At 50.8% G+C, this 20,772-nt stretch overlaps 1 protein-coding gene across 2 annotated transcripts in view; it reads right to left on the minus strand.

Moving 5' to 3' along the window:
* Positions 1-20,772, minus strand: part of IFT172 (intraflagellar transport 172) — a 35,632-nt gene that overhangs the window by 2,246 nt on the left and 12,614 nt on the right. For both annotated transcript variants that reach the window (XM_027669444.1, XM_027669445.1), the window contains 29 exons: positions 19,467-19,634; positions 18,996-19,132; positions 18,067-18,174; positions 17,477-17,561; positions 17,074-17,166; positions 16,682-16,759; positions 15,558-15,806; positions 13,941-14,019; positions 13,430-13,550; positions 12,902-13,046; positions 12,738-12,827; positions 12,229-12,326; positions 11,865-12,000; positions 11,669-11,785; positions 10,959-11,101; positions 10,191-10,284; positions 9,881-9,945; positions 9,573-9,753; positions 8,953-9,062; positions 8,377-8,506; positions 7,678-7,776; positions 7,238-7,347; positions 6,693-6,756; positions 5,992-6,078; positions 4,053-4,169; positions 3,482-3,592; positions 2,581-2,700; positions 1,087-1,182; positions 402-461 (listed from right to left, as the gene is read on the minus strand). In XM_027669444.1, the coding sequence (XP_027525245.1) occupies positions 402-461; positions 1,087-1,182; positions 2,581-2,700; positions 3,482-3,592; positions 4,053-4,169; positions 5,992-6,078; positions 6,693-6,756; positions 7,238-7,347; positions 7,678-7,776; positions 8,377-8,506; positions 8,953-9,062; positions 9,573-9,753; positions 9,881-9,945; positions 10,191-10,284; positions 10,959-11,101; positions 11,669-11,785; positions 11,865-12,000; positions 12,229-12,326; positions 12,738-12,827; positions 12,902-13,046; positions 13,430-13,550; positions 13,941-14,019; positions 15,558-15,806; positions 16,682-16,759; positions 17,074-17,166; positions 17,477-17,561; positions 18,067-18,174; positions 18,996-19,132; positions 19,467-19,634 (3,291 nt within the window). The remainder of the gene's footprint in view (positions 1-401; positions 462-1,086; positions 1,183-2,580; positions 2,701-3,481; positions 3,593-4,052; positions 4,170-5,991; positions 6,079-6,692; positions 6,757-7,237; positions 7,348-7,677; positions 7,777-8,376; positions 8,507-8,952; positions 9,063-9,572; positions 9,754-9,880; positions 9,946-10,190; positions 10,285-10,958; positions 11,102-11,668; positions 11,786-11,864; positions 12,001-12,228; positions 12,327-12,737; positions 12,828-12,901; positions 13,047-13,429; positions 13,551-13,940; positions 14,020-15,557; positions 15,807-16,681; positions 16,760-17,073; positions 17,167-17,476; positions 17,562-18,066; positions 18,175-18,995; positions 19,133-19,466; positions 19,635-20,772) is intronic.

Below are 20,772 nucleotides of genomic sequence, written 5' to 3' on the forward strand. Positions count from 1 at the left end.
AAGGCACTGGGTGGTGGCCTCGACCCCCCCAGGTAGTTTTCTTTCACTTGGAACAACTCAAGTGAGCTCATCCTGAAAGCTGTAACGGCACCTACAGCCATAAGGACTTCAGGCCTAAACTGTCAGGCCAACGTGCTCTTTGCTGCCACGTGCACTGTGGCATTGGCACGCCCAGGGCTGTACAGGTGCCCTCCATGGCAGGTCCTCCCACAGGTGGTGTGAGGGTACCCAGTGCTGTCCACACACACACTGAGTGGGGTTTGGGACTCTCCATCAGCATGAACTCCAATGTGCTGCCACAAGAGCCTCAGATGTGCCCTGCCCAGGCTAGGGGTCTGTGGTGGCCCTACTGCTCGATGTCATTTTAGTGGGACAGCCCTCCCCCTGCAGACCATACGCACGTCTGAGAGGTCCAGGAAGTGGTTCAGGAAGATGAATGCCATGTTCTCCCAGCTGACTGCCTGGTACAGAGAGGAACCCCGAGTGAGACCAGGCAGCTCATCCTCACAGCGACAGCTCTCCTCCCAGAGCCACGTCTGGGGAGGACATGGCTCTCTTTGTGCAACAGCATCCCACTTGCAGCACAGGAAATGGACAAAGAGACTGCACATCCCAGCTTGCCATCCCCGAGGAATGAATCCCTGAGACAACCAGCCCTGTGCCCACAGGCTGTCCCACACAATGCAGCCAAGCATTACGGACAGGTTGGAATGAGATTAGCTTTAAGGTCCCTTCCCACCCAAACTATTCCACGATTCCATTATTGCACAGCCAGGTCCAGGCTGTGAGGGCATGCTGTTGTCCTCGCCATGTGTCACCTGGGCAGACTGTCAGACACTTGGGTGACCCAGAGCAGTCTCACAGCCACACTAACAGAGCCGTAATGTGGCCTCTGTCCACCCCTGGCTCTGCAGGTCCTGTCAGTTGGCTGAGGTCTGTCCTCCCTGCCTGAGGCTAGACAGCTGCTGGAGTTTGGCTATTGGGCTGCAAGTGCAATCAGGGAGAAACTTGGGAAGATAAAGCTGAGAATCTCTGAGCCCAGGGTGCCCCACCTCCTCCTCTGCTCTGCTGGCAGGTAGCTCTTACCTTGGCAGCTACCCCAGCCTCATAGAAAGCCTTGTCTGCAGGGAGCAGATCCGTGTGGCGCAGCAGGGAAATGGACAGCTGGGCAGCCATGGTGTCCTGTGAACATAGAGGACAGGAGAGACACAACAATTCAGCACAGAAAAAACAGCTTGTAAGGGATCTCATGAGATCACACCACCCCAGACTCACGGCAGGGACTCTGCACCCACATGTGCCCTACAGGTAACAAAGAAAGGTCAAAAGCTTCATTTCTGACCCTGACTTCCCTCACTACTGAACACATGGGACTGTCACCTGAGGGTGAAATTCTTCTGTTTATGAACATTGCTATTTTTCAGTAGAAACCAACCCCAAATTCCCCCCATTTGAGTCACAGAACAGGTGAGGTTGGAAGGGATTGCTGGTGATTGCCAAGTCCTGCCCGAGCCCTGGTCAAAGCAGAGGCAGGAACATGCCTGTCAGGTTTTGACTATCTCAAGGGATGGAGACTCTCCAGCCTCTCCAGGAAACCTACTCTAGCCACAGTCTCAGTAAGCTTTTTCTTGTACTCAGTTATGTAAGAATTATGGAGTGGAGATGAGGAATTAAAGGGGGATTTCGCTTTTCTGCTTGCTAGATATACATAATCACACCAGAATTGTCAAGGCCACTCCTGCTCCATGATCCCAAAAAGACTGTGCAGCACCTCAACATTCCACAGCTGTGGGGGTCTGTACAGACTCGGCTTTTGCTGTCTGACATGGTTTTGGACTCCCAACATTCACACATAGAGCCATGGGGAAGCCCCGGTCTCCCCTGTGACTTTCACTGGGGTCCTAGCTGTGGCAACCTTTCCTTTTCGCAGCCTTCTCCATCACAGCTCCAGTCCCACACTAATACAGACCTCTAGCAGAATTCCACAATACCACATGGATCAAGACTTCAGCAGGGAGGCTGCTACATATTGTGGTCCACAACAATTCCCAGTCCACAAAAGACTCCAAAATACTTACAGTGCCTTTTGTGCCCCCCTCCCAGGCCCGTGAGCTCCCAAAGCCCCCTGAGAGGCTCAGCACACAGGGCCAGCACCTGCCAAAGCCCTGGGCAGACGAGCTGCTCTCAAGATCGTGTGAAGCCCAGCAGCTCTCGCAGCCCAGGACAGCAGAGAGGAAGCAATCCCTCTTCTGGGAAGACCAGATTTTTTGTGAATCCCTAACTTTCTATGGTGCCTTTGCTCTCACAAGTCATGCCAAACACATGGATCAGCTTTCCCCTGGTTTACAGCTCAGCCTCAATGGCTGAGGCAGTTCCCACTATAAGCAGGGAAGACCATCTCCAGTTTCACCTGCTGGTGAAGGGCTCCCAGATCACTGCAGTCCTATTCCCATGCATCCATGATACATGTAAGTGTTCCATTAAGTGGAATAGTAACCTCTGGATATCCCTGAACCTGCACATCCCCTCAGGGTTCCCCACTCAGGGTGGTGACCTGGCAGAGGAACTGCAAAGCCTCACCAGCTGCTTCAGGCCCTGCGCGGCGGAGCGGGTGGCGCAGTAGTGGGAGACCAGCAGCATCCTCTCAAACTCCTCGTGCGCCGGAGTGTTTGCCTCGCTGGACTTCACTAAGTTCTCACACTGAGAAGAGAAAACGAGAGTAACTGAGGGCATGAGAGCACAAGGGCACTCTTTATCCACTTGAGGCCAGAGAAGCCCAGGGAGAGAGGGATCTGAAATATCCAGGCACCTCTAGAACTGGAAAAGGGCTGGGCCTTGGGTGCTCTGCATCCCACAGCATGCTGAAGGAAGGAGGCTGTGGGAGCCAGGAATAGTCAACAGTACTGCAACAACAGCCAGCACTGGAGGCGGGGTGAGTCTGGATGGACAAAGGGGGATTTGCTCATTTCGTCTGTGCTAGAGCTATTTTGTCTGTGGTATTTGTGGGACAGAAACAGTGATGAGGCAATCATGAGCTCTGAGGTGTTCTGGGACAGGAATGAGGAGCAGAAGGCTCTAAGCATCCCTCGGAAGATGGGGAAGACTTGTATTTTCCAGGCTCAGTAGCTCTGTGCTTTCCCCACGCAGCCTGGTGAATGTGGGCGTAGGATGAGAAGTGGACGTGTCACAATAGGCTCTCATGTTGCAGTGACACAGAGAGCTCTGCAAGGGCTAATGTCCAGACCCACTTCGAGGATTTGGCCTCGAGTGCAGAGTCACCTTCTTCTCTGCCTTCTCTTGCCCAGCCACATTCATTTCACATGATCCTGTTGTCCTGCTGTCCACACTGCCATCTCTTTCCCCTGAGCTTGTGTTCTAAAAACACTGCCCTGTGCCACCCGGTCCGATTCTTCTTCCTGTCCTGTCAGGAGTCCCCAGGGGCTGGAGCTGAACGGGCAGCGGTGGCCATGGCCACACTCACCAGACTGAGGAGCACATCCCGCAGGTCAGCCCAGCTGGAGTATGCCTCGGCACAGTTCATGCCAGAGGCATTCACCATCTCCACAAAGAGACGTTTGTAAATGTTGAAATTCTGCAACGAAAAGGAGAGAAGTGTGGAAGGAGCCAGACCAGGAGTCAGTGTCTCTGGAGCTCTCCTGCTGCCAGGCACAGACTGAGGGAATGGCTCCTGGTGTGGCAGTGCTGCAGGTTGCTGACTGCAGGGAGTACTGGGGGCAAGGCAGGGAACGGGAAGGATGGAAGGATGCTTCCTGCAGCTAGTGCTCTCTGAGAGGCAAATGGTTCCTTTTGTTCTGAACCTGGTGCTCAAGGTGTTCAAAACAAACACAAACGCTCAACTCCCTCTGCTGCTTCAAGTAGAGAATGTGCCAGAAGATTGCCTGTAGCCCTCTGGAAGAATCCACCACAGGGCTGGAGTGGCTTGGACATGCTGAACAGTTGGCAGTCCCAGTTCTGTCTGGGAGCCTGACTCAGGTGGCAGATCCCAGCACACTGGGGCAGCTCACACTGGGATGTGGTACTGCCCTCATTACCTGTGGGTTGGCAGGGGCTCCATGGTGGACGTACAGGCGCAGGGCCTTGTCCCAGCTGCCCTCCCGGATCAGGTGTGTTGCGTACAGAGCGACGTACTTGTGCAGGACTTTATAGTTCTGGAGAAGACACACAGAAAGCAGCAGCATGAGACTTGTGAACTGAAGACTTGTTCCTCGGTGGAGACGGATTCAGCCATGTGTGCACCCACCCACACACCTGAGTCCCAAAGGGCGAGACAGGTAATCAGAGCCAGACTGTCCACAGCACACCTGGGTTTTGATTTGGACCCTACTGACACCTTAATCCTGGCTAGCTGATGCTGTGCTGATCCTCCACACATGCAAATACAGCTGTTTTCCAGCTGTTCAGCACTTGCCAAAGAAATACTGCCAAACACCTGAAGGATGCAGCACTCTACTGTGTGGCACCATGGGTACTGACTGTAAGCCAGCCCTTAGTCTAGCGAAGAATTAGCTAAAACTCTTGGTGAAGATGTTTGTAATTTACAAGGCTGCTCTAGTCCATTTTCCACAGGATGTCACAGCTCCAGGACTCCAGATCTCCTTGGAACACTGCTCATACTTGTGCTGACCCCACAGACACTTCTGAGGACTGCTCTTGGCCTCACAGAAATTCAAGCGAGGAAAGACCTCCTTCACACACACTTAAATATAGTAATAAGGAAGAAAATGGCACAAAATGTGCCTGTTAAAAACTGAGCAATGGAAGCAAGTTTATTGTGCAGAAGAGAGACCAGTGCCCCAGTAGATGTCTAGAAGTTGAACACCCAGGCTCAGCACAGCTTGGGATAAAGATTCAGTCTGGTATGTGAGCTGTTTTGATAAATGTAACATTATTGCTGTATAATCACTGTATATCAGCTGAGTCAAAATGATGATATTCTGAACTGGTTACAGAGCAGGGTGGTGATAATGCTCTTAAGAGGCATGAGCAGACCCTGGGCTCAGCATGACCGTGGGGTGACTGGCCAACAATAAACTGATAGAGCCTTTCCCAGGGAATGGAGTCTGCAGTTATTTTTTGTGGATGAAGATCAACACCTGTGGCTCCTGATAAACATAATATCAGTACAGGAGCCTCCAAGAGAACAATGATTACAATAGGGACCATCTGCACCACAGAGAAGCCCAAGTCTAAGCAAAATCAAGTTTGTTCTAGTAGAATCCAAACTCAGGTTGCTGGAACCAAAGTTATAAAACCACACTCGCAGACATTCCCAGTGCTTTTCCAAGGCATCAGTGCTGGCCCAAATGATAAACTGTGGTGTCTCCACTAATGGCAGATGCCGTTGCCAGGGCTGCCCTGTTATTCAATCTGAACCAATACCTCATCCCAAAAAATTAACACCTCCCTTTGGTTATCTTAATTATCAAGAACCACTGAATCATTAACCAATCAATCACCAATCACCAATCAATAACCACTGAATACAAACCATCCCTCGAAGGAGATCCTGGTAATTGAGAGCTTTCTCCTTCTGTTACTGACATGGAAGAGTACTGTAAAACAGTTTAATTTTGCTTTTCTTCATTTTTATTACCCCGCTCAGGTAATTTTTTTACTTTTAGGTCAGAAAAAATGAAAAAATATCAAATTTGCTTTCCTGACAAAGATGTTTCATTCCGACTAATACCAGGGCTCTCCAGAACATGGAGAAAGAAGGCTTTCTTCTACAAATCCCTCTGTTTCCATGGTGCCAATTACTTTCAGTCCAAACAACTCATTTAGCTTCTTCCAATGCTCCATTAACTACAAAATTTAGACACAATATGCTTCCCCACTCAGCCTGGCTGGCCACAATGGGGACAGTGGTGTGGTGCTTCCTGAGCTCCCCATGCTGCCCACCCGCTCTAGCTGTCCCTGCTCCAAGGTGCCAGGGCCCTGGGCCTGTGCCCGAGGGCTCACATAGGCACTCACCTGCTTAGCTGCGACTTCCAGGCACTTCTCCCACTGCTCCTGCTTCGCATATATATCCAGAGCAGCCATGACATCGATTCCCACCAGCTGGGGATGGAAGCAACTGTAAATTCACTGTGCAGGCCAGGCTTCCTACTCACACCCAGGCAGGCATCAGCTCACCTGTGTCTTTTTCTCCCAAACACACACTGTCCCTCCCTGTCCGTGGCATGAACTTACAGAGCCAGTGTGGCCCATCTGCCATCCAGAGAGACCTGGACAGGCTGCAGAGGTGGGCCTGTGCAAACCTCATGAAGGTCAACAAGGCCAAGTGAAGGTGTTGCACCTGAGTCAGAGCAACCCCACACACAGATACAGCCTGGGTGGAGAATGGCTGAGAGCAGCTCAGGGGAGAAGGACTTGGGGGTATTGCTGGACAAAAGACTGGACATGACTCAGCAATGTGTGCCTGGAGCAACATGGTCTAGTGGAAGGTGTCCCTGCCCATGGCAGAGACGTGGAATGAGATGAGCTTTAAGGTCCCTTCCCAGCCAAACTGTTCTGTGATTCCGTGGTCTGGTATGCAATAGCCACGGCTCACAGGCACATACAGATTTCTCACCCATGGGCATAGTCAGGCAAAAGCCCCATGAGAAAGGCCCCAAGGATCTGCACAGGTCCTGACATCGCTCCCTAGCCTGCAAGACATCCCAAATACGTACCGAATCCACCTTTCCTTGGTTCTTTAAATACTCCTTATAACGCTGGTCCACATACTCCTCTGACCTGTGGGTAGAAAGAATCCTTGTGCCTTGCATCAGTGCAGAGGCTGGATTCAGCCTTGGAACCAGAGGACTTCCAGCTGTGCTGTGTCTTGCTGGTGGGCTGCTGGCACACAGGTAGAAGGGGGAGAAAGGGGCCGAGGCAGCTCTTCACAACATAATGTGTGAGGAGAACAAGGGATCACAGGGCTTTCGGAACAAATTGCATACACAGGATTATGACAAGGGAAAAGGAGATACAGACAGGGATGGAACAAAAGCGGATAACAATCTCCGTGGGATGTGTGACAATAGAAAAGTGTCAGAATGGTAAATGGCTTGAGAAGGGTAGCTGTGGAAAACGTGCCCTGTTGAGCCTGGGAAGGCCACTGTGGGAAGAATCCAGGAAATCTGGGGACCGCAGGACAGGAAAAGACAGGACAAGGGATCATCTGGGAGTGGGAGAAGGAGCAGGAAGAGCATAATTTGCAAAATTCAGGACATACCTGGGGTCCAACTCCTTGGCCACATGCTTGGCTTTGCTCCATTCCTCCCCTTCAATGAAGGCATCAATAGCTTCTCGGATGAGGTCCAAGTTCAGGTAGAGTTCAGCTGCCTGGAGGGCCAGAGACAGTCCCATGGGAGACAGTCCATGCATTCCAGCCTGAAGCTGGTGCAGACCAGAACATAGCCACAACAGAAAGTCTCTTCCCAAAAGATAACCTGCTCCTCTCCTTCCTGCCTCCTCCCAAGGCCTGCCTCTCTCACACTACTCCAGGACTTGATTCCTTCCCCTCCTTCAAGACTCTGCACTGCCTAACTCTGGATAGAGCCATCCACCCATCACCCCAGGATGTGACTTGGCCTCCTTCCCTTGGATAGAGCTCTCCCTTCCTATGTCAGTCACTACTTCTCCAGCAGTTTGGGGGCAGGAGCCAGCCCTCACCATGCTGTATTTCTTCATGGCCACCAGCTGAGGAGCCACAGTCCGTGTCACCTCCACGCTCTGTGACTGACCCAAGAATTTCACAGCCAACTCAGCAGCCTGTGAAGAGAAATTGTCAGCAGCACAAACGATAAAAGCTGTGGGAGAGTAGGATAAAGCTGGGAAGTTCTCAGTCCCAGCTAAAAGACTGAGAGTTGGAAGCACTTGAACTATGGAGAAGGGGAGAAGAAATGGCAGCTCACTTCAGCAAGTCAGAGAAGCAAAGCCCAGCTACTTTCACACACAGAAGATCAAACAAGGACATAATTGTTGAAGTTGGTACAAGGACATGGAGTGAGAAGTATGAACAAGAACAAAACAAAGAGTGGTGGGACAGAGCAAGAAGGTGCTCCTCTAGCAAGGGCTGAGGCATAAAGTGCAGCTCTTCAGTGCAGGGAGCTGCGGGCACACAGACAGGCACTGGCCTGCCACAGGCAGTGGTGCCAGAGCAAGGGGGTCAGCGCTGTGCAAGGTAACCACAGCCCATCATGGCTCAAGAAAACAGCTAGGAAGGCTTTCAGCTCTGCAGCCACTGCAGCCTGCAGATTCTACTGTGCCCTGCAGTGATTGGGATCTCTAAGGTGCTCTCAGGTTGTGGGAGAGCTCCCAGGCAGCAGAGCAAGTGAAGGGAATCACAGCAAGTGAAGGGAATCACGGTACCTTCAGCAAGCACTTCTCCACCAGGACACTGTTGCTGGGATCCCGCACCTTCAGGTAGCAGTCCACTGCCCTGGCGTATTCCCCAGCCTGCTCCCACTCCCGGGCCTGCTCCAGCAGCCCTTCGGTTCTGCTGCAAGGAGGAATGCAGGCTGTGAGCAGGGCTGGGATGCTGCCAGAGATCCTCTAGACAGTGTGTAGGGTGTGGGCAGGGAGGTGCCTGGCACAGGTAAACCAGGGACGTCAGACGAGAATGGAGCACGTGGCAGAGTGCACACAGTGCCGAGGAGAGAACTGACTGAGGACCCCTGGGAGATGCACTGGCAGGACAGGACACCGTGGAGATATATATGTGGCAAGAGGCCATCTGGGAGACCTTAAATGGCAGCAATAAACTTCCAGAGCAGGGAGGAAGGATGAGAGGAAACCTCTGCAGTAAAAAGTCTAGAGCTCTCAAGAGGGAAAGAACCAGATCAGGGTTCCCATCAGGGATCCCATCAGCCTGTAAGGCATCAGCACTATGGCCACGAGGAAGAGCTACCTGGCTGTTTCCTGCAGCCTGACCACAGCATTCCTTACCCAGAGCCCTTCTTGCCAGCTTCCCTGCCACACTCCTCCTGTAGCTCTCCCAGCCGACTAGGCATGTATTCCTTGCAGATCCGCAGGGCCTCACTCCACATGCCGGCCTCCTGCACAAGCACAATGGGGAGAAGTTTTCACCAGTTCACCAGGATCCCCCACACTCCATTACATAACATATCTAGCCCCTCATGTCACCAGAGAACCTATTGGAAGAAACAACCACAGCAGCACCATCCAATTCTTTCTTCCCCCAAAATGGCATCTATGTCTATCCACTCATCCAAAGTACCTCAGGGGAACGTGTTCATCCATTCCAGCTATCTCCGTGGAATGGGCACTTAGACACCAAATGCACCCACTTATGCTACCCCTGAGGACCACCCATATTCTGGCAGGACATCTCTTCTAGGAACTGTGAGAGAGCAAAGCTATGCTGTGAAATCCACTGGTTCAGTCTTCAGGCCAGAATTAAGTTCCTCTAGGAACCCCCTGAGTAAATGGTTTTTCTTTGGTTATTAAGCTGACAGGGAGAGCTGGGAAATGGATTTCACTCCTCCACCCAAACTACGTTCTTGTCCAGCGAGGAAGGCAATGATGTTGGTACAGACTACACTCACCTTGTAGTACTTTATGGCCAGCTCAGGTCTCTGTGCTCGCAGGAGGAAGGCCTCTGCCTTCTGGAACTCCCTCTGCTCAAAGGCAAACTGTGCCTGTCCAACAAGCACATCAGCCACGCTGTCTGGGTCATGGGCCTCAGCCACTCGCTGCGCCGCGTCCCAGTCCTGGTTGTGCACAAACCTGGGGGAACCGACATGAGATGGAACAAGGGGGATGACACGGAGCAGCCCGATGCTGGAGAGGCATCCAGGCTGGCATCACGTGGGGAGAGCAGATGCAGCAGGCCAGGATGTGAAAGGACACATACATCAGCACGGCCTCCTTGGGCTTCCCAGCTTTAATAAATTCTCCTTCAGCCTCCTCAAATTTGCCCTAGGAGAAAGGAAGGAATCTGCTTGCATGCCCTTCCTGTCCCAGTACAATTACATGACCTCCTCTACTTACCAGAGGGCAGGGAGGGTTTATGAAGCAAAGATGTGTGTGGAGCCTGGGGTTGTGGAGCCCTTTGGATGTGCAGTGACTGCAGCCAGAACTGTGCCAGCTGCAGCAGTCCTGGGACAACTGCTCAGCTATCTGAGCGACCAGAGAACTCCCACCTATTCCAGGGGGGAAATTACCTCATCTTCTAGGAACATGGCATACTTTAAGTGGATGTCTGGCATCTTCTGCTTCATGGAGAGGCGGGCCAGTTCAAAAGCAAATTCAAAGACTCTGCAATGAAAGCGAAAACGGGGTGAGGGCAGGACTCTGTGCTCTGAGGGCATCCCTTCATCAAAAGCAAGACATCAAGAAGAGCACAAGACACTGGGAGAGGAGAGAGGGTCCAAAATTTATGGGCACTGTGGGTTCCACTTGCTCCTGCCCAGAGAACAGGAGCTTTTAGAGTCCCCACTGAGGAAATTTGACTCCTTCACACCTGCTCTTTGTGCCCGAGGCCCTTGGTTCCATCCCAAAGGGAGGTGACAAGACTTGCAGGAGCTGAGAGATGTATGGGCTTGGGGCAGACAAGCAGGGAATGGCCGTGCAGGCAGACACCTGGCCCAGTGCAGAGCAGGGCCAAAATTCTTGTGGCAGGCAGTTACTTATGGTGACATGAGGAATACCTCCTCTCATTCTCAGAGGCTCTCACAAGGCCCCTTCTGCTGAGGTTAAGGAGCAAACTGCTTTTGCCTGCACAGCTCAGACTTGGCATCTGAGAGACTGACATGAGGATGGGAAGTGCGATGTGTCAAGGGAGTGGAATGCCTGTGCGAAGTATGGTGGGGTGGGAAGATATGCCATACCCTGGCCCTGCTGCTACCACGTGAACAGAGTTATCTTGGGCCACCCATTTTTCCTCAGGTCAGGCAGAGGGCAGGGAAGTGCTGGCGGAGGCAGCTGCATACCCACTGTCCGTTGCATGGTCAATGGCCATTTCCAGAAGCCCGAATTTGCTGAGGAGTTTCACAGCTGCCTCTCCACCCAGGTTCTTCGCCCACAAATAGGCCACGTGCTTATGGGAGTTTGCTCCCCCATGTGCCTTGGCCACCTGTCCAAAAAAAGGGTGGAAGAGTCCAGTGCATCGATCTCACCTTCAGCAAACTGAGCCTCTCTCATGTGATGCCTGTTGGCATGAGAGCACCAAAACCATCTGTTCCCTCCTGAGGAACCCTTCTGTGGCCATCACTGGATTGGTGAGTGGGAGAGTGAGACAAAGGCATATAGGGCAGAGCAGAACAACTGCTGCCTTCTCAGCACAGCCCACGCCACTGCTTGGGCAGCAGAAGTGACCCTGGCACTCCATGTCCACACCGAGGGGAGCAGTGCTGGGGGTGGCTGCAGCCAGAACAACGCCTCTGAGGTACAAGGGGATGCAGTGGTCAGGGGCAGAGCAGGGCCTGGAGGAAGGCACTGCTGCATAGAGCCCAGGGGTCAAGCCCTACTTTTGGGCTTCAATGCTGCAGAGCAGGAGGCCCACAGGCCTCCAGGGCTGGGGCAGTGCTGAGACTGGGTAGTGTTCTGATCTTGCAGTGAAGAGACACAAAGCAGTTCCCACCAGGATCCTGCAGCCAGAGTCTGACCCCAGCACAGGTAGGGACCTCTGAATGATCATTACCCTGTACGCCTCTTCCCACATGTCATTCACTCTGTACATGTTCACTGTGGCCTTCCAGTCCTTGGCTTCCAGGTAGTGGTACTCAGCTTCCTGCAAGCGCCCCTCTGCTTCCAGCTCCTGCAGTCAGAGGCAATGAGATCGTGATATTCTTGCCTAGGCTTGGCCTAGCTGATCTCCTGCCATGAGACGCACTCACCTTGCCCAGGTGCAGGTGAGTATCTCCAAGTAAGTCCTTGTGGTACTTGGCTACTAGGCAAACCATCTCATCGTACATCTTACACTTCTTGTACATGGTGATGGCCAAATCAGGTTCATTCACAGTGATGTACAGCCTGGGAACACAAGCACATCCAAATGGCTCAGTCAAGGACATGACCAGTCCCTGAAATCTCTCTGCATCCTGAAATATCAGCTTTAGGTCTCTGTGTGTGGAGAGGGTTCCTCCAGTCTTTCCAAACCTCAGTCCCAAATTCTACTCCTACCCCAGGAAAGGGATCCTCTTCACTACAGCCATTTTTTTCAGGGCTCAGTCTTAGACGGGTACCAAGGAAGACACTCACCTCTCTGCTTCTTTGTACTTGCCCTGCTTCTCCATCTCCTGGGCCTGAGTTATGTACAGCACAGTCACATCCTCCTGGCTCATACACTTGATTGCCAGCTGCCAAAAGGAACACACAGGGAACACACTGCACAGCAATTTCCTGACGTATGGCAGTGAAGGAGAAGGGGAAAACCAATTTCCTTCCCATCTGACAAACAGGTATCCATGCTATATGCTCTGCAGAGAATGGGCAGTCACTTGTCACTGTGATCAAAGCACATAGGACCAGCTTTTGGAGAGGGTCATTTGTGCCACAGGTGCACCCACATGGGGCTGTGAGACAGAGAAGGTCAGGATGTGAATACTAGGAACAGATTTCTTGCTGGCTACTGGACGGCCCTGCATGCATTCTTTGGGAAGAGTGGTGGTTGATCAGGTGGTGGTGCCTTGTGCACCAGCACCTCCTGACAGAAGACACACTTTACCAAGTGGGGTGGGGTCCCCAGAAGCTTTGTCTTCTCACTCTACCTTGTGAGCCTGTTCCCAAAGCCCAGCCTGTGTGTACATGTCAATGGCATCCTTGGTCTGGCCTCCTTTGATGTACAGCTCCTCTGCAACCTGCCAGGAAAAGACCACACTCAGCATTCCCAAGGGATACACAGAGCACTAGTGACTGTATTCTGCGGCCTCACCTGATACTCCTGTAAAGCTGCATAGTGCTGGGCAATCTTGAGGTAATATTTGGCTGCTGTCTGTTTGTCCTGCAAGTCCAAAATGTAGATGGCCTTCTTCCACTGCCGGGCTCCCAAGGCTGCCTCGATGGCCTTAACTGAGCACCTAGTATCAAACCCATCACTCTTTAGAGCCAGGCAGCAGCCACCTCCTCCAGCTGTGCTCTGCCAGGGAGACCAGAATGCTCTGCTGCTTGATTCAGCTTCCTGGGTCAGAGCAGCACAAAGGATCTGAGTAAGTGGCAGTGCTAAAGGGGATGAACAAACTAGGACAGCAGGGATGAGCAATCAAGGCTGAAAGACCTTGGAAGAGATGTGGGAAGGTATCCATGGCTGGTGCCAGCAGAGACTGCACACAAGCACTGGGGGCACTGCAAAGCAGCGTGGTGGGGGCTCAGTCAGGCAAACCCCCCGCTGATAGAGGCAAACGATATCAACTTCATGCCCTGCCAGTATCCTGCTGCTTATACAGCCTTCCCCTGCCCCTACCTGGCTTCGATGTAATGGTTAATAGCAGCATCCAGCTGTTTCTGCTGCACCAGATGGTCTCCCCAGGCCTCCTCCAGCTTCACAACTTCTGTGGGGAATGCCAGGCGAGCCAGCTCCACAGCTGTAAGGGGACAGGAGAGCTGTCACCCTCAGGCCAGCAAGGAAGCAGAACTGTGGGGCAAACACGGATGGGGCACAGAGGGAGGGGAATGGTGACTGTCTAAGCCACTCCAGCTCCAATGGGTTACCCAGCAACCTGGACCCTGTGGAGAGCCGGACCAAATCCATGCTGGTGCAATCAGCATGGTCAAAGGCTTGGGAACAGGACACTGTTCTGGGACTGCGTGTGCAAGTACAACTACGTGAAAATACACACAGTGAAGAGACAACAGGTGGAAGCTTCAGAGCATTCAGGCATCTCTGGGCTCCAGCGCAACTGTTCATGTTGCCACCAGGCCAGAGTACCCAGGCTCCTGCTGTAGATGGAGGGGAGGAATTTTGAGCACAGTACCTTTCAGGAAGGCACTGCCCTTGCCATAGCATTCCAGAGCCTTCCGTGGGTTCCTGACCTTCTCAAACAGGTCTCCAGCCTAATGACAAATACAAGCTGTCAGTTTCCAGAGCCACCACCTCTCCACACCTTCATACCCTACCAGTCTCACACACAGAGCTTGTCACTCCTGCCATGCAGACTCCCTCGCCAGCTCTGCCTTGCCCACTAAATAAGAGCATGGGGACTAAGGAACTTCTCGAAAACAGCATGGGTGCTGAGACCATTGTCCTCTCTCCCAATCAACCCCAGCACAGACATCCTGGCAGTCCAGAGGCTTTAGTATTTGAATGGTGGCAAGAGCACACCCCTAGAGAAAGACTGTAATAACACAGTGAGTATACAGCACCCTTTCCTCTGTTATATCTGTCCATCTCTGACAGCCTGCACAGTAGAAGCCTGAATTTGTGTTGTGATGCCCTCACAACATCATATTTAATGGTTTTTGACAGACTCTACCTCCATGATTCGTCTAATCACTTTTGGACCATTTATACTTTCAGTAACCAGGCATCCAGCAACCACAAGCTCCACAGTTATTCTTTCAACTGAAGGCTTAAGAAAAGGTTTGGAAAAGCACTAAGTTCTCTTGGATCCAAATGAAATGGTCAGAAAATGCTGGAGGTAAATTGAGACTGGAGAAATGTAATTTGCACAGGACATATAAAACAGGCCAGTAAAAAGCACTGTTTTGATTTTCACATCACATATATCTCAACTCATAGCCAAAACTGTAACTCAAAAGTACAGATGGTTCAAGCAATAATTTGACAAGCTCATGGAAGTAAAATCTATCAGGAGTTCTTGAACATAAAAATAAAAATGTTCAGGTACACTGTAGCCTGCAAACGGCTGGACCCCATGAAAGCACACCAGGGGAAGTGCCACCCTGTATTTTGTCTGCCCTGTTCTTTATTTTCCTTTCTTAAGCACCTGCCAGAGGCCCCTGTCAGCCAGGATACCAAGCTGTACACTGGGTAGACTCAGCACTGTTTTCTTACATTAACATGATTATGTGCTGTGGGAAAAACACCTTTTGGTTTTAAAACTGTTACCTAATAATAAACAGTTACCAATTTTTGGTGTAATTAGACAGTGAGAATAATCATGTCCCTTCTTTATGATATTTATGGCTCTATAGATAGCCTTCAACCTCCTTTGTTTACCTCCCTTAGGTTTTCCATTTAGATTATCCTTACACCATCATTTTTTATTCTGCTATGAGGAAGCACTGACATTTCCACAGTGATATCGAGTTTTTTGTTTGATTCACAACTCTGTTCCTGTTGGTTCCCATCTTCCCAAGGACCTCCTTGACAATTACTAATGCTCAGAGGATATTCTGGAGATATGTTGCTCATGAGATGCAATCTTTTTCCTGATTAATAACAGTAATTCTAGACCTCATCCATGTACAATGGATGCAGTGAGGATTTCCTCATAAATGTTAACTGAAAAATTTATCAATAGAGAATTAGCTCTGCTGCCTTCCAGTCCCCCTGTGTCTCACAGGTGCAGAGGATGGGGTATGGTCCCTGATGCCCCTAAGAAGGAAGCCCAGTGGGAAGGGTCACTCACCTGTTCATACAGTTCCCCTCTGATCAATGCCGTGGAGATCCTGTCAATGACATCCTCATTGGTGAGCAGCTCATCCCTACTCATGGCCAGCCGTGCTGCTTTGGCTGGCAGCCCTGCCCGCAGATATAAGCTGATGGCTGCCAGGTAGTCACCCTGTCCCTCTTGGACCTCTCCAGCCTTCTCTTCCTGCTGGGTATCCAGCAGCCACTGGTAGTAACCCCGACGCAACTTCTCCAGCATCGGGTGTCCCTGTGGAGAAATGCAGCACTGGGTGAACCTGGGCAAGGGGACATGCTGTCCAGCTCGTCCTCAGGCTCTGCACACCTGATCATAGCACCTGGCCTCTTGCTGCCCAGTTAGCAGAAACCACAATGTGATAGTGCCTGTGTACCACAGCACTATCTGTTCTTTTTTGAAGCCACAGATACTCCTAAACCAATTTCAGTAGCTTCTCTCTGTCAGGGTTGATAGCAAGCCTGTCAGCAGCCTGGCATTTATCGACGGAGCAGTGGACATAAAGCGGATTACAGTATGCCCCTGAAAGGAGGAGAACACAACATGCAGAGGAATGTGGGCAACTTTCAGAAAGGAAGAAGATGGAGGACAGAAATGGACTTCCTGTACTTTCTGCAAGTCAGGATGACTCGACAAAAACTGTGTTTACTAGTTTGCAACCAATCCTGGTGTGTGTATACATGAAAGTACCAACAACAGGTTGACATGTGGATGGCCTGATGGCCTGATCTATGTGTACCAATAGTAGAGTCAAATGTGTATGGCCTGATCTATGAAGGCACCAACAGAAAGTTAACGTGTGATGTGTGAAAAGTATAAATGTTTGCAATCTGTTACAACAAGGTGATTGCAGCCTTCTTGCAATCCCGTCCCTGCTTTGAAAGAAGATTCTATGTCGCTCTGCCTGTCCCGACTTTAACAGCGACATCTCTCCCTCACTATTCACCCAGGGCTGTACTTGCACCAGTGCAACCTTTCCTTCTAGTTGGAGCCCTTCTAAGCAGAAGCCAGGTAGTTCAGGTGAAGAGAACCGAGACCCGAATGGACTCTCAAACAGAAGATTTACCAAGCAAGCTCAGCCCACAGCCCAGTGCAGCAACATTCTGTACCTTGGCCTTGGCCACCACAATGCATTCATCCCACATGTGCAGCTCTTGGTACATGTCCATGGCCTCCTCCGTGGCATTCTGTGTCAGAAAGCAAAGAATCCAGGTTAGGAGCAGACACACTGCCTCAGAACTCTCCAAGTGGGAAGGGTTAGATGTGCAGAAAACACTTGAAAAATTGTACCATCTCCTTTACATGGATATGCATCCTCCCTCACCCTCCTCATGCACCTCAGTGTAATATCCTACACATTAGAAAAAGGAACACCTCCTTCTACTTCATGGTAAAAACTGCAAAAACAGGCAATGTTTTCCATTCCTCTTACAGAGCAGCACACAAACCCCTCTGCTCAGAAATAAATTAAATCTTTTCTACTCCTTGTTCCTTTACTCACTTGTTCCAGGAAGATCATCTCGGCCAGCTTGTAGTTCTTGTCTAGCATGGCCAAGCGGGCCCGCACCAGGTAATGGTCCGTGCCATCCCCACCCTGCAAACAGCAGTGAGCTCAGTTTGCTGAGGGAAAGAACAGGCTCTGGAATGGAACATGGAGGGGACTGCACTGCAGGTGGGGGTTGGGTCATTACAGAAATGAAAGACAGCTGAGAATCCCAGCAGTGACAAGCCAGGAGCAGTACGAAATGGCCAGCCCTGAGAGAGACCTGGCAGGCATGGATGAAGGATGTCAGCAGGTACTGGTCTGTAGTGTGACACTGGGGAGCATGGACACAGAAGATAATGTGCATGCGAGTGTTTTCAGGAAAACTGTGGCCCTATAGAGCAGGAAAAGTTTGACTTACATGCTCTTGAGCTGCCTGGTCAGCAATGGCATTGGTTTCATGCAGAAATCGAGCCTTTGCCATGTTTCCCAGAGCTGCAAAGCACCTGGAAAGGGCAAAGAAGTTAGTCAGTAACTGAGTTTTGTTGCCCACTTTTGGTCCAAGAAAATCAGAACTTGGGCAGCAGACTCAGGGAGAGGTGGGGTACCCCTGCTTCAAGAGAAGGATTTTGCCAAGACTCATGTTCAGATGTGCCCTCTAGCCCTGCTCCATGGTAGAATCCATGGGCATGACCAAGGCTCATGTTTCACCTCCGCAGGCTTCAGAGATGCCTCGAGTTTGTCCATCTCTGTCAGCTTCCTTAGGCCTTGCTATACACTGCTTTATATACATCAACAAAAATTTCTGACACAGAGGGATCTCTTCCCGCTCTCTGTTCTGGCATTACTGGCTGGGATGAAAGGGCAAGTCATCGCCTGGCATAGAGAACACTTAAGTCTCCAGTGCAGTGAATCTTCCAGGCCACACACAGAGCCACGTCTTTAGCTGGACCCTGGTTTCTATGAGGGATTCAGCAAAGAGAGTGTTTAAGCCAGGAAGATGTGATGTACCTCTCTGCAATATGCAGCTGTCTCGCTTCCAAAGCCAGTCTGCCGAGAGTCTTCCACATGGCTTCAGTCTCTGTGGACATTTCCAGTGTCTCCAAAAATGCAGTAGCCCTTGAGACAGAGTTGCAGAATTTCAGTTACAGAAGAGCTCTCTGATGAAAATCCCAGGCTGAGACAGGAGCATCCTAACCACAGCTGCACTGAAGACAAAGCAAGTTGGGTGTGCTCAGTTCTGAAGAGGACAGTGTAACACAGGGCCTGACAGAGCAGGGGAAAATTTAGAGACCTAGGTGATCCCTACCTGGGTTAAGGTACTTAAGGCAGATGATCAGCAGAAGGCTGTAGCAGTGTGAGACAAGTCCAAAATGTTGTGTCTGATACAAGTCCCTGGTGAAGAAGTCTCTCAAGCAGTAATAGTGCTAGGAACACATGAAGTTTTCTCCCCTAGTCACTTTTAAAAGCCCTATAACAGTGTCAGCAAGGCCCAGGTGGCTGCCATCACTGCTTCAGACAGTCAGTTTTTACTCTGCACAGCTCCTGGCTGTTTCCATGACACTGCCACCATCCCCAGAAGGGCAGCAGCAGAAGTACCCAAGCACCACTTCACACATCTGGCTGCTCTGGAGACACACTTAATCACTGCAATTAACTTGACAACTGCCTTCAGCAAATCCCTGTCAGTGTCTATGGGACCAGTCTCTCCCTGAGTTTGAAACCACAATGCTGTGAGAAGGTAAATGCTCAATATGTACTCCTGAAGGACTCTGATGTTCTTTATAGCCAGACGTGGCAGCAGTATCATGCTCGCAGACTAGAGTTCAGCTCTGTATGGAAAGCTGTGCTGCTGCCACTTCTGGATCACTGATTCCCAGGTGGAACATGGAATGTGACGTGAGCTACCTGCCATTCCCATCGGTGTACGTAGCCCTTACCTGTGATAATCCCCATCATCAACAGCAGTTCCAAACTCTATGAGGCCTTCATCCAGGGTGTAGGACACAGTGTTCACCCCTTCAGATACTATCACTTCAGTCTTTCCATCATTCCGTTCCAAGTCTACGATATCCCCCTGGAAAGAGTATCAGCTGTCAATATTCCTGTGTTCTCCTGAAGTACATGGGGTAGCAGGGATGGCAGGATGACAGTGCTGCCAGTCACAGTTCTGCTGAATGAGCTCACACTGAGCAGACTGAGCCACGAAGCAGCTCCTTGCTATATTAACTGCCTCCATCTTCTGCCAGAAATATCTGCCACAAAGCTGACAGATGAGCTCATATTCTGTCCAGGAGAAACTATCTGTTCCCTTCTATCTCCCTCCTGCCGTACCACCCTGACTAACCCCACACACGTGAGCAAGAAGAAAGAGAAACTGCAGCAGGCAATCAAAGGCTCCAGAGTTTTACCTTCAGAGGAAACATGGTGACTCGCTCTGGAGCATCGATGTTGTACCAAATGCAGAGGCTGTTTCTGTTCTGAGCCACCACCACATCACTGCCTGGAACCCACTGCACGTAGGAGCAATAGTTCAGAATGGTCGTCTTGGTGCTGCTTTCAATGTCATAGAGCTGCAGCTGGAGGGGGCAGAGGAGAACAGATCAGCTGGGCTCATGGCTGGGCTGCCAGCTCACACAAACATCGCAGGAACATCCGAGCAGGCATCTTGTAAACAGACATTACCCATCAGGAAACAGACTTTCTCCAAGACATGCAGCCTAAAATCCCATACTTATTTACACACATTTCTATCCAGGAATTAAGACCTTTTTAAAGCCTTGCAGCATTTTAAGCAGAATGCTCAGATCCTGCCTCCCTTACATGTCCATGTAAGGACATGGACAGATGAATATAAACCAGAATACACCTTGTGCTATTTCAGTTCCTTCTCAGCTGCAGAGCTGGAACAGGAGGATGGGCTCTTAAGTCTTTCATGGAAACAAACTAAGGGACCAAGAAGGGTCTTCCTCTGAGGTTTTGGGCTGAACTGTTCATCCCAGGCATGGTCCTATTGCAAGGACTGCTGCCAATAAGGTGAGAGGTTGGTTGTTTGTAGAATATACTGCCCAGAAACAAACCTGACAGTTTGGAAGGTGTAACCTGACACATGACATAACAAAGATCTATGATGTCTTGTGACTTAGAAGTCCTATAGGATGTCTCTGTTCCTTGTCATTACTGTCCTCATCTAGCAAAGATGAAAAAAAGAAGAGAGAACTGTGCTAGTCTTATGACACACCTGTCAAAAGAGAACAATAAAGTCCCTGTTTCAGTTTGTACCAAAATGGTTGGAGAAATCATAGGATCCCAGAATGGTTTGGGTTGGAAGGAACCTTAAAAATCATCTTGTTCTAACCCCTTGCCATGGGCAGGGACACCTTCCACTATCCCAGGCTGCTCCAAGCCCCATCCAACCTGGTCTCGGACACTCAGGGCTGAAGCAGCCACAGCTTCTTTGGGCAACCTGTGCCAGGGCCTCATCACCCTCACAGAGAAAAATTTCTTCCAAATATCCCATCTAACCCTGCCCTCTGTCAGGGGGAAGCCATTCCCCCTTATCCTGTCCGTCCAGGCCCTTGTACAAAGTCCCTCTCCAGCTCTCCTGGAGTCCCTTTAGGTACTGGAATGGGCTCTCTCTAGAGCCTTCTCTTCTCCAGGATGAACAATCCCAATTCTCTCAGCCTTTCCTCACAGAAGAGGTGTTCTAGCTCTCTG

Source organism: Corapipo altera, unplaced genomic scaffold, assembly GCF_003945725.1.
Source record: "Corapipo altera isolate COAL_440 unplaced genomic scaffold, ASM394572v1 120, whole genome shotgun sequence".
Taxonomy (NCBI): Eukaryota; Metazoa; Chordata; class Aves; order Passeriformes; family Pipridae; genus Corapipo; species Corapipo altera.